The sequence below is a fragment of the Anolis sagrei genome, chromosome 1 (genome assembly GCF_037176765.1).
Source record: "Anolis sagrei isolate rAnoSag1 chromosome 1, rAnoSag1.mat, whole genome shotgun sequence".
Lineage (NCBI taxonomy): Eukaryota > Metazoa > Chordata > Lepidosauria > Squamata > Dactyloidae > Anolis > Anolis sagrei.
In genome coordinates this window covers 193,994,306-194,007,844 of record NC_090021.1, presented here as the reverse complement: position 1 = coordinate 194,007,844, position 13,539 = coordinate 193,994,306, and the positions used below count along the sequence as shown (strand labels likewise).

Below are 13,539 nucleotides of genomic sequence, written 5' to 3'. Positions count from 1 at the left end.
ATAAATCCTCAACAAGATCCTGGCCGCAGTTTCTCACTATTTTTGTTCTGTCTTGGGTCACCATCGGTGCAATCCTATAGAGTAAATGCATAACACTGAGAAGCAGGCCTCACTTTATCCAGGAGCCTTTTCTGCCAGGTAGATGCAGCACATACATTGGAACTATGTAGAGAAGATTGACAAGGACACTGTGTGACTGCTGTGGAAATTCATGAAACAATCCCCATTTTAAAATTTTAAATTGTTTTTTAAATGTGTTTTTAATGCTTTAATTATGCCCTTTATGTTTTAATTGTATTTTTTTCATTTTTTTTTTTACTATTGCTGGCCTATTTGATTTCCAGTTTTGGGCAGAATAAATGTAATAAAATAAGTACGTGCACACAGAATAGCATCCTGTGTTTTGTGTAATCTGTGGAATTTTATTTCCAAAGGAACAAGTCTACTTGTCAGTTATTCTCCTGGGAAAGGAAACAAGCTGCATTGAGATAATTTGATTTTACAAGACATTATTGACTCTTTAAAAATTGAAGTGAGTTCATTAATTGTTCAGATCAACGGATAAGCAGTACTTTTGAATGGTGTATAGTTCAAAACAGTGGTCTTTCAGATGTTTGGAACCTGAAATCCTGAGTATTGATCATATTAACTTGTGCAAGAGGATGCTCTGCTGTTTTCAATTGTCCTGTTTTAACTTATTTTTGTTTGCTTTTAATTGTTCTAATATAGTTTAATTCTGTTATAATGTTGATTCTTGTTTGCTTTTAATTATATTGTAGTCATTTTAATGTATAAGCTGCCTGGAGTCCCAATATTGGGGGAAAGACAGAATATAAATAAGGTTAATGATAACAGAATGATAATAAAAATAATGGATTTCCAAAATGTATGACAGACTGAGGTTGAGAACCATGGATTCATGATTGTTTGATTAGAGTTTCTATTGAAAGACATGCTGTTATTTATAATCTGCAATGCAAAATATAGACAACAGGGCAATATTTTCCCTTAGATACAAATACTTTTTAAAAATAAATTCAGCATACAAAACAGTTTTTTCATACTCAAATCCTACTTTGTGTAGTAGAATAAAATAATAGAAATAAATTAGCTTGCATTTCTAAAAACTCTTAGTATTCTGATGAAGACCTCATTTACCTTTTCAACAAAATAATAAATAAGATTAATGCTTGTGGACATTTGCAATTTCAAAGCCACAGGCTTTTTTTATCACTGCTATTTATTTCAGGAAAGTACGACATTCAGAAATGTTTGGACTACGCATTCAACATCTCCAATAGTTTACCAGAGTGGAAAGATCTATTTGGAAAATTATCGCTGCTGTATGAGCAGGTAGCTATAAAAACATTTCTTAATTTTTTTTAAAAAAAACTATGTTTGCAATGCACTGTTCTTCCAAAATTTGCAGAAACCAAAGTAATTTTGCCAGGAAAGTTATCCTACATAAAAGTACTTATAAAATGCAGGGCTATAAAGTTTCAATGAGAGCCAGTGTGGTGCAGTGGTTTGAGCATTGTGCTGTGACTCTGGGGATTATGTTCCTCACCAAACCATGGAAACACAGCAGGTAATTTTGGGCAGAGGTTCTGGATTACATCTACCATCAGCCCCAACTATAAAAGGCCTTGAAGGCTGGAATAGTTAGGCATTATACAATCCCCTTGGAAGCATCTGGCTAGTTGCCACAATGTCTGTGGGCTTCTTTGGAAAAGGGATAAAGGACAGTTACATCTTAGAGCCTGTGCTAGTAGGAGAGATGGTTTTATTTATTTATGGTGTCAGAAGCAAATTGAGAATAGAGTTATAATATATTTTTAAAAACCACAAATAAAGATTAAAACTTGGCGTTATTCTAAATATCCTTTGACCAGAAGATGGCCACTTGGAATGCCTCTGATGTCACTGTGAGAAGGTTTTCCATTGTGCATGTGGCAGGGCTCAGACTGCATTGTAGTAGGTGATCTGTGGTTTGTTCTTCTCCACACTCGCATGTTGCGGACTCCACTTCGTAGCCCCATTTTTTAAGGTTGGCTCTGTATATCGTGGTGCCAGAGCGCAGTTTGTTCAGCACCTTCCAAGTCACCCAGTCTTCTGTTTGCTCAGGGGGGAATCTCTCTTCCGGTATCAGCCACGGATTGGGGTTCTGGGTTTTAGCCTGCCACTTTTGGACTCTCACTTGCTGAAGTGTTCCTGCGAGTATCTCTGTAGATCTTAGGAAACTATTTCTTGATTTAAGGCATTGGTTTGCTGGCTGATATCTGAACAGGGGATGGACCGGAGATGTCAATGCCTTGGTCCTTTCATTACTGGCTGCTACTTCTCGATGGATGTCAGGTGGTGTGGCACCGGCTAAACAGGAGAGATGATAAAGAACAGAGAAGAGGAAGGTCCCTCTGTTCTGAATAAGGATAAGGGATAATGCCACTAAAGCTGGGAGAAAAACTTAAAAGCATCTACATAAAGATAGAAGTATGATTGATAATAATAATAGTGCATAACATGTGCCTATTTCTTTTGAATAATGGAAAGTAAAACACTTTATTTCCCCTTTTTTCCTCCCTCCACCTGTTAGCATGGCAGCAGAGCCGAGGATAATTTATCAAATGCCAACATGCCCTAAATCAGAAAAAATAGAGGATGCTTTATTATTGGAGTGCCCAGTGGTAAGATTCTTTTTTTTTAACTTAGCAGAACATGTGTCAGACGCACTTGTGTCCCTTTCATTGTATTTTCCCTCTCTGCCTTTTAATTAGAAGCCCAACAAATGCAGTTGTCTCTGGGGAGCAACTTTTGGGACTGAAATAAGCAGTACTGTATGTTTTAAAGTGAAGCTTCCATGGATTGCTCAGTTATTTACATATTTACAAGAATCTGCTGGTAGCCTGGATCTAATACACTATGCAAGGAGGAAAATCCATCATAAGATGTCCGTCCTTTCAGGATTGTGGAGACTGAATATATATATGAAATATCTCAAAGAAAGATTATTCATAGGTTGGGAAGCAAAATCAGATACATGCTCTGTAAATTTAAAAATGAAACTGTTAAAACTTGCTTCTGGCACAAGATATTATGTAGTCGGCCCTCTGTATCCACGGATTTTGGATCCAGGCATTTAAGTGCCCCTGACTTGAGAATATTCCAAAAATAAAATTCCAAAACAGCAAGTATTGGTTTTGCCATTTTATACAAAAGACACCATTTTACAATGTGATCTATATATATAAATCTGTTAGGTTGGTTCAACGGGACAGCAAAACTCCACAACCCCCCAACGAAACGGCACCAAAATTGCCATGCCCCAAGGACAACCCACTCGGTACAACCTAATCCACTCAGAATTGAAAACAACACAACAACACACAGATAAATCGCCAAAACAACTGAGCATGTGCACTGGAGCAAAGTCCCCAGCACGCGCGCACACATGGCCGAACGGCCAACGCACCCTCCGCACTTCCCTCCCTCGCCCTGCCCAGCATGAACACGTCGCCGCCCACACACACACACACACACACACAAACAACGCAACTTCCCCCCGCCCCCTTCCCTCCACCCCCTCCTTCATCTTACCCCTCCCACACTGCCTCCAAGCCCCGCTCTGCACACTCCAAGCCTCGCCACGCCGCATCCCCACGGGAAAGACACGCCCCCCTCCCTTCACCCCACCCCTTCCCTCCGTGACTTACTCCTTCCCTCCTCCCACCACCTCCAGAAAGACACGCCGGAAAGGAGTAAGTCACGGAGGGAAGGGGTGGGGCGAAGGGAGGGGGCATGTCTTTCCGGAGGGGGAGGGAGGAGGGAAGGAGTGAGTCACGGAGGGAAGGGGTGGGTGAAGGGAGGGGGCGTGTCTTCAAAGTCACCCCTCCCTTCGCCCCCACCCCTTCCCTCCGTGACTTACTCCTTCCCTCCTCCCTCCCTCTCCGGTTAGACACGCCCCCTCCCTTCGCCCCACCCCTCCCCTCCGTGATTCACTCCTGGAAGGAAAGGGGTGGGGCGAAGGGAGGGGGCATGTCTTTCCAGAGAGGGAGGGAGGAGGGAAGGAGTGAGTCATGGAGGGAAGGGGTGGGGCAAAGGGAGGTGGCGTGTCTTCAAAGTTGCCCCCTCCCTTCGCCCCCACCCCTTCCCTCCCTGACTCACTCCTTCCCTCCTCCCTCCCTCTCTGGAAAGACACGCCCCCTCCCTTCACCCCACCCCTTCCCTCCGTGACCTTGAGTATGGGAGTTGTAGTTCACCAACATCCAGACAGCACTGTGGACTCAAACAATGATGGATCCAGACCAAACTTGGCATAGGCATTAAATATGCCCAAATATGAACACAGATGGAGTTTGAGGGAAATAGACCTTGACATTTGGGAGTTGTAGTCACTGGGATTCAGAGTTCACCAACACTCAAAGAGCATCCTGAACCCCACCAACGACAGAATTGGGGCAAACATGCCACACTGAACCCCCATGACCAACAGAAAATACTCAAGTTTACACACAAGCATAAAGAAGGGGGAGGAAGGAGGGATGCCAGAGAGAGAGGGAAAGAGGGGAAAGGAAAGAGTGTGAGAGAGAGAAAGAGGGAAAGAGATCGAGGGAAGGAAGGAAGAGAGGCCAGAGACTTCAAAACTCTTACTAAAGGCCACAGCAACGCGTGGCAGGGCACAGCTAGTTGTATATAATGCAATGGTTCCCAACCTTTTTCTTTTTGACAGGGACAACTCACTAACATTATTACCAAAAGGATTACAAATCAGTTTTTGGTCAACTTTAGATTCTATTTGATTATTTGGGATGCTGATACAGAAAATTGCATTGCATAGACCACATCAGCTCTAGTTTCTGATACAGAACATATGCCATCCAGTAGTTGTATCTGCTTGCCCACAGAAAGCCATATTTAATAAACCTCGGCACTATAAGAAGGTTTTGCGAGAACAGTTGCTCTCATTGCAACCGTGTAGTAACAGTGAGGCTGCGGACTATATTTTAATTCTTGTGGACCACTGTTTGGGAACCACTGAAATAATGGGACTTGAGTGGTCCTGAAACCAAACCCTTACAAATACCAAGGACTCACTGTAGTGACAGGATGGCTAGAGTATGGCAGAGTGGGATTGTATCTCTGTGTACTGTGTGCAAAGGAATGCATAATGCCACGTGGCACAAGGATAGGTACTACCCTCACAGTTCCTTGGCCTGATAGGAATTTGAAAGGTAACGTATCGGGTTGAGCAGGTCGTCAGTGTTTCCTCACCTAGCAGATTTACTGTCAGCTTTTTACTGTTTGATGTATCAGTATAAGCTATCAACATTGTCTGAAACTGAGATGTTTTAGGCCAAACCAGAGCTCCTTCACACTTACAGTGCTATAATCCTGTTTCAGTTGCCACAGCAACATCCTAGCAAATCCTGGACTAGTAGTTTAGGAGGGTGTTCTAGTCCCTCACCAAATAGCAAATCCCAGAAATTGGGGCAGTCATAGTGAAATTGAAGCACTATAATTGTGTGATGTGAAAGGGCTCTTCTCTTAGGTTAAATAAACATGTGAGATTGGTGAGCCAGCCCTTTCTTTTCTGTGGCCCTTATTGAATCCAGAGCAAAGTGTGTAGGCTCACCATAGATTTCAATATGCTGGGAAAAAAATCAGTATTGTGAAATATTTTATGTAATTAAATCCTTTCAATTCAGGGTGAAGCACTGCCCAATCCATCAGACTACAAACCTTCCTTGGCAGTTTTGACAGCTCATAACTGGCTTTTACGTCTCTCCGCAACTACAGGAGAAATACTTGAAAAAGTGTATCTTGCCACCCAATGCAAATTCAGGTAATAAAGGTAGGCCCTCTAGAGCACTTTATTAGCAAATTACTCAGCACGGGGCTTACTACTTTCAGCTACAATCCTGAATTCATTTACTAGAGTATCTGGGATTGGCATTGCCCTTTTAGTGTTGCTGAAATGCAAACCAGCCCCCCACCCTACCCCTGTTTTCCTTGCCATTGGCTATATTGGAGAGAGCCACTGAGAGCTGAAGTCCAAAACATGGGCCACATAATTCCCACTTCTTTACCAATTAAAACTTGCATATAACCTATCTTGTATAGGTTTAACACAGCTGATTAATCACCAGCAGCAATAGATCTTTCCCAACTGAAAGTTTGAGACGAGGTTGAGGTGAACACCTGACCTTCAGCCTAGCTTACTGTCTGCCTAAGCAGTTTGAAAACAGCTGTGAGCTGTAAATAGAGAAATCAGGCACTGCTTAAGCAGTAAGGTATTTTATGGCACCATTTTAAAAAATGGCGATCAAAGAACAGGAGGAAAGTCTGTGATCAAAAGATTTGTCATCCTAGAGGATGTAGTGACAGTACTCCTGTGGCCAGAATCAAGCGTAATCTCCAGGATGCCGAAGTTAGAAAACTGTCGACACATACCTCTGTCTGTCTATCCTGTATGACTAACAGCATTAAATGTTTGCTGTGTATGTATTCTGTGATCCACTCTGAGTCCCTTTCAGGGTGAGAAGGACAGAATATAAATGCTGTAAATAATAATAATTATTATAATTATACGTAAATGTCTTAAATTTAGATTACATTGAATTGTAAGTACCTCCCATGGGAGCATTTAGGACTGGCCTGTTTGTGAAAGACCTATCAGATTGTGAAAGGCCACTGCTTGGTCATGGAAAATTCAGAGAGTTGGCAAGAGTTGATAGCTACTTTAATCCAAAAGAAATGGTCCCAAGTGGTCTTAATCATATCCTTTCTTGGTCAAAGACCTCATATTTATCTCTAGCACTTCCTGCCTTACAAATAAGCTTTGCCTTGTTCCAAAGATTCCACTCCCTTCTCTTTTGTCTCAGAATGAGCTGTGACCCCTCCGATGTTTTGACCATCAAATCCCATCAGCTCTATCCATCCTAGCTAGTGGTAAGAGGTGGGAGTCATGTAAAACATCTGGAATGCCAAAGGTTCTCTATGCCTGGCATCTGAAAGAGGTACTCATAGTCGGCTGGTCAGTCTTTGGTGGAATTGACATTTTAGCCAACACTCCAGTTGCAAGGGCCCTTTATTTATATGGTTCAATCTGCATATCCATGGGGGGTATATTCCTGAACTTACAGTGGATCAGGAACCCATGGATAATAGAGAACCCTAGAGAAATGAATTACTTCCTTGAGAAGTTAGCATAGAATGTCACTGGAGGAGCTAGAAAATTCCCCAAGAGGCATTCTCTCTAGGAAATTGCTATATCCCCAATTCTGTGATAACTTGCTGCAGAAGCATGCCATAGTATCATCCAGAGAACCTAGAAAGCTTAGAGTGAACTCATTTCGTTGGACACGGGTAGCTGAAACTGGATACCGGTTCCACGAGTATGAAGTTTTTTTAATGTATAGAACTTTGAAAAACATATGGCTTTTAGTCTTTCCTGAAATATATTGTATTTCATTTTACTGACGTGTGGTCAATTTACTCTTTATTCTCAATAGATACCTGAGCTGGGACACTCCACAAGATGTCATGGTTGTTAAGTCAATTCAGCAGAAGCTTCCAGGGGCTGCAAGGCAGGTATGTTGATTTGAAAGGAAAAGATGGTGAGAAAAAGACTTAGTGAATCAGATCAAAGGCCTGTCTCGATCAGCATTCTAAAAGAACCAACCTGTTACAGGTTTCTGTATGGAAAGGTTGTTAAATGATCAGGAGTATGTTGAATGCGATTTTCCTGCTTCTTGAAAGGGGTTAGACTGGATGGCCCATGAGGTCTCGTCCAACTCTATGATTCTATGAATATCCAGTATCCTGTTAGTGATATGTGTGAGTACAAGTCAATCTTAGCCATGTTTTTCCCACCTTTTTGCCATTCCATGGTTGGTAGAGAGAGTGAGGAATCAGAGAAGCACATTGTGATGCCCCATAGTCAGATGCAGAGCAATGGCATTCCCTGTAGAGACCTCAACAGAAATATAGGAAAGATATTATTGCTCTGAGTCTACATAGGGGGGCAATATATAGAACACAGATATCTATTACTGAGATACACAAGGTATTATGTTATTGTTGTTGAAACTTCAAATATAATGTCATATGACAGATTTATTACTTATATACACAATAATTTATCCATGATAAAGAGAAGTTGTTCTTCTATATTGTGTATATAAGTAATAAATCTGTCATATAACATCATATCTGAAGTTTCAACAACAATAACATAATACTTTGTGTACATAGGGGGGCAGCCAGCTACTTTTTTATTTCCCCTCACCCCACAAATCACAAAATGGTGTGTCACAGTGAGAAGCACCACAGCAAATCCATGAGTTCTGGGACTCTTGAAAGATGACTTATATTGAAATTCCATCTTTAGAACTTTTACACTCTCTGCCTCTGTATGCAAAACAGAGTGTATACGTATGTGTGTAAATATGCATGATTTCATTTATTATTTATTTCCCACCTTTTTCCATAGCTCGAGGCGGGATTCAGCATAGATTAAAATACAATATATAACTACAAACACATAGAACCACTTAAAACACCTAAATGAAAAAAAACAACACATGTCAACATCAAACTAAAACCCTTAGGCATCAAAATTATTCATACCCTTCAAAATGTCAATTTAAAATGTATTGTGGGTAGACCTACTGGAAGAGACAGATCTTTAATGCTTTCTAAAATTCAGACAGAATCTCTTCCTGTGGGTCATTCCACAGTCTAAGAGTGTCCCATGTGTCTTAGGAGAGAGAAAGAAGTAAGACAATTCACATTTGCGCATTTCCTTGTTGTGCTGCACAAACCTGTATATAATTATTTATAGTGTCCTCCTTCCTAGGCAGGTGTCCAGCAGTCTGTGCTTTTTGTTCTTGCTATCTTCAGGGTTCTGCCACTCTCGTTTATTGGAATGCTAGAACTGGACAAAAAAGTAAGTTTCCTGGCTCAGTACCTTGTAGTACTAAAATATGGATTAGAATACATCAAGACAATTATCTTTTCTCCTTGTGATCCATTAGAAAGCTCATTAGCCTTTTCTCCAAGTTATGTCACGTTTATTCAAAGAAATGCCAAGATTTGATATTTGGTTATACTTTTACCCATTGATCATACGCTGTTGACACTACTCAAAAACTTTAATAAATGCATTCTTTGCACACTGTGACCCCATCCAAGCACCAGTCACTTTTAATTGATGTTTTAATGTCTGTGTTTTTAATAGCTTTGGATTTTAATGCTATTTAAATCAATATGTATATATGTATATATGGCATTGAATTGTTGCCATTGTAAAGTTGTCCTGAGTCCCCATCCCAATTATGCGCAGGTTTCACAGGAGAGTAAGTCGGTTTTTTATTTCAAAGTTTGCTTCTGTTTAGGAAGCTGAAGGAGAGGAGCCCCAGGTGGCGCAATGGACTGCTGACCAAAATCTGGGGAGCGGGGTGAGCTCCCTTCTGTCAGCCTCAGCTTCTCATGCAGATACATGAGAGAAGCCTTCCACAGGATAGAAAAACATCCGGACGTCCCCTGGGCAATGTCCTTGCAGATGGCCAATTCTCTCACACCAGAATCGACAGTTTCTCAAATCGCTCCTGACACAAAAAATATTGAATTGTTGCCTTTGTAAGGGTATCCTGAGTCCCCTGCGGGATGAGAAGGGTGGGGTACAAGTGTGGTAAATAAACATGCTAGGAAAAGTAGGCTAGATCTGGAATGAAAATATAACATTAGGTCAGAGGCTTAATCCTTCCTCGTGTTGCCATTTTTTCAGATAAATATTATTTATTTATTAATAAAAGGCACATTTTCATATTTTTATACAGATTTTAACTGCCTATTGTTTTATGAGGCCGATGGGTTTCATGTTTTAGTCAAGGTTGTTTTATTTGCTTATTTTTAACTGTTAGTTTAAATTGTTCATTTGTTTCTGTTTTATCTTATCATTGCACATGACACTGAATATTTGCCATCTTTGTTTTTGGAAGCCACCCTGAGTCCCTTTGGGCGGGGGGGGGGGGGACTTAAAAATAAAGTTGTTATTATTATTATTATTATTATTATTATTATTATTATTATTATTCCCTGCCTCTCAAGTTGCTGTTTGCTATGGAAAATTTATGTATCTCCTATGTAGGGTGGAGATTTTGGCAAGTGCAAGACGCTTCTACTGGTCTCTATGATTATGAGATGTTTTCTTTCCTTTAAACCAGTTCTTTGGGAACAGCATGACAGATGCTTCGATGTCTCACAGTATGTTGATTGTGACTCACAGTACAGGTCTCGTCAGACTCTATAGCTTTCAAACTATCTCTGAGCAGGTAAGAAAATAGTCTTACTTAGCAGTAGTGTTACAGCAACATCGATATAGGTGGCATACTAAAACAGCACAATTGACAGTATTTGGACTCTTAGGTCGAGAACCACTACTCTAAAGTCTCACGGGGGATCCGTGCAGTCCTCATCTTCCAATAGTTGCCCATCCCAGTGCAAAGTAGTGCAGAATGGCTCAGCCTACTAGCCTCTAGATATGTTGGATTGCCACTCACTTCATCTTTCTGCCAACCTGGTCATTGACAACATTGGTGATCTTGAGAGTTGTCGTCCAGCATGCCTAGAAAGTGTCAGGTTTGAGGAGTCTTGTACAGAATAAGCTTGTACAGAGTCTTGTCCAGTAGCCTTCAAATACAAGCCTTCTCTGTATTTAAGATCACTTTTCTTAGGCAACAACTTTTTGCAAAGTGAGCAGTATGAGAAAAAAGGCTTTCCATCAGCAGAATCCTTTGGATTCAAGCCTAGTGCATTAATAAAGGCTTGAATTACAGTGGACCCACCATATCCAGAAAGATTTAGTTCTGTGAAAAAATGGGGACAACCACGCCCAAAATATTATTAAATTACAGCGACATAAATGCACATGTTTTAGGGCATCCATGTCTGCATCATTGTGTTCACACCCATTTATGAATATAGGGCATGATATTCCTGCTCACTGGGAATCCAGTACATATTATTACTATGTACTACAAATTAAGAAACAAGGTGGAGATGACAGTAATAATAATTATAATAATGAATAATAAGAGACATAAACGCATTCGCCCAGGAGTAAGTTGCTCTCACTGGAACCTTCTGGAGATGCATGAATAAGGCTCTGCTATATGTATAACTTAGTTGAATGCACATACATGTATATTGTCTTTATTTATTTATTTATTTGAAACATTTACATTCCGCCCTTCTCAGGGCAAAGCACAGCATATATACGGTAAACATTCAATGACGGGACATAAAACCATAAATGTATACAAACATTAAAATCAGTTATATCCACATTAAAATCAATTGCCTCTCGGGACACCCTTTTGCCTCATTGCACTGCCCCAAAGTCTTGGTCCCACAGCCAGGTCTTCACCATCCTTCTGAAGGACAGGAGGGAAGGGGCTGATCTAATATTGGCAGGAAGGGAGTTCCATAACGGGGGGGGGGGGGGGGGGGATAACTGAGAAGGCCCTGTCTCTCCCCACCAAATGCGCCTGTGATGATGGCAGGACCGAGAGCAGAGCCTCCCCAGAAGATCTTAGTTTCCACAGTGATTCATAAAGGGAGATGCGTTCAGACAGGTAAACAGGTCCGAATGATCATATGTATCATATGATGTGATGCACATGCACATACATGTTTGTGTGTGTTTTCTAACGTTTTTTCCATCAGAACTTGATATATGTTGCAAATAATTGGTTATATGTTGCAAATAATCAGATTTGTGTTGTTTTTAGTTTATGCAGCATCAAGTGGACTTGGGACAGGAATACAACTGGAACGGCAAAATTGGGATTGTGGGAAAATACCCTTTTGGTATTCCATGTAACATTAAAATAACAGGTATATATGAAGATTAATAGTTTTACCAATGCAGTGAAATAAAAAAAATGCTAGTGCTCTAACACTGATTTTATAATATGTGTTCTTTCCTAATCCTTCTGCTCTGTTTTTTTTTTGTTTAGTTTAAAATACCATATGTCTTTTCTTGTAATCACAATATTGCTTTTATTGATATGTATCTGTCGAAGAGTAAGGATGGGTTGTACTCCTGGTTAAGTCTGTAAAGGATTTCTGACACATGCACACACAGAGATATTTATTTATTTATGACAATATATGCCACCCTTCTCACCCCGAAGGAGACTCAGAGTGGCTTACAAGATATAGATAGATAGATAGATAGATAGATAGATAGATAGATAGATACAATGTATTATATTATTAGCATAGTACAATATCAGTATTAAATATTACTATATTGTACTATACCATTATACTGTAATATTATTAGTAATATTACATGTAATATAAATATATAAATATATCATATTATTAGTATTATATTGCATTACATTATAATGTTATAAATATTATATGTCTATACAATATATTACATTACATTACATTGCATTATATTATATTATATTATATTATATTATATTATATTATATTATTAACAAAGCACAGGAGACAAAGTGGAACTGTCTCCTGGCACCCTCTCTCTTCACTCTGGCCCAGAGCAGTAGTTGGTGCTGGGGGAGGGATCCCCAACTGATGGCATATGCATCTTTTGAATATATATATATATATATATATATATATATATATATATATCCTTCCTTCCTTCCTTCCTTCCTTCCTTTCTTTTAGACTGTTATTCTGTCCCATATGTATGTTTTTAGTCAAGGGGTACAGAATTAAAAATCACCAAATAAAGTATCAATTTAAAATCACGCTGTATATATAAGACATGTGCTCTTGGTGAAAGTACTAATGTTGGCCAGGTCAAACGTCACTTGGGCAAATTTTCTGGAGAAAGAATTGCTCCATAATTAGTCTTTAAGAAGGCAAGTCTGGGAAATGTTTATACAGGAATTTGAATGGCAGGTCCACATGATTCTTAGCTATACTAAGGCTGTCTGGCTTAGTATTTAGGTCATTATCTAATTTTCATTTATTCTGTAGCCCATAAACTAATAAAATATTGTCAATATATTACCAACATATGTCTAGAGAGTAAAAAAGCCCATTTGGCAGTGTCTTGGTAGCGTGAAGATCGTGGCAGTGTCCATTGGTCAGAGCCAGAACAGTGAGGGCCCAAATACCAAATGGCATCTCAAGGCAGAGATAGTTTGTCTATTGTACTTTGTGAGTTGTAAATAGGGAGAACAGGTCAAAGATTCAAGCAACCTAATTTAGGGAAGAGCCTTTGGACAGTGTTAACTATTAACCATTTTACTCTGTTGCTTTACCGAAACATTAGCAAATCTACTACTAGTCACCTAGTGACTTTGCAGTAAATCTTGGTGCGCTATCTTATACTAAAACAATGGTTTTAAAACTTTCTGCCTTCATTGAATCATTTCCATGTCTCATTGCAAAGGGCTAAGGGACATGTTCTCAGGCCCACAAGCCTATAGGGCCTATCTAGGCCTTGCAATTGTCCCACATCAACTAAATAGTGTATGCAGCTATGTGCCCGAT

General features: G+C 39.9%; 1 protein-coding gene across 4 annotated transcripts in view; it reads left to right on the top strand.

Moving 5' to 3' along the window:
* Positions 1-13,539, top strand: part of DCAF17 (DDB1 and CUL4 associated factor 17) — a 30,277-nt gene that overhangs the window by 3,838 nt on the left and 12,900 nt on the right. For 3 of the 4 annotated variants that reach the window (XM_060778977.2, XM_060778959.2, XM_067471569.1), the window contains exons 3-9: positions 1,250-1,353; positions 2,594-2,684; positions 5,703-5,839; positions 7,509-7,587; positions 8,855-8,944; positions 10,224-10,331; positions 11,790-11,895. In XM_060778977.2, the coding sequence (XP_060634960.2) occupies positions 1,250-1,353; positions 2,594-2,684; positions 5,703-5,839; positions 7,509-7,587; positions 8,855-8,944; positions 10,224-10,331; positions 11,790-11,895 (715 nt within the window). Of the gene's footprint in view, positions 1-1,249; positions 1,354-2,593; positions 2,685-5,702; positions 5,840-7,508; positions 7,592-8,854; positions 8,945-10,223; positions 10,332-11,789; positions 11,896-13,539 lie in introns of all 4 variants that reach the window. The other variant, XM_060778969.2, reaches the window with a different exon arrangement.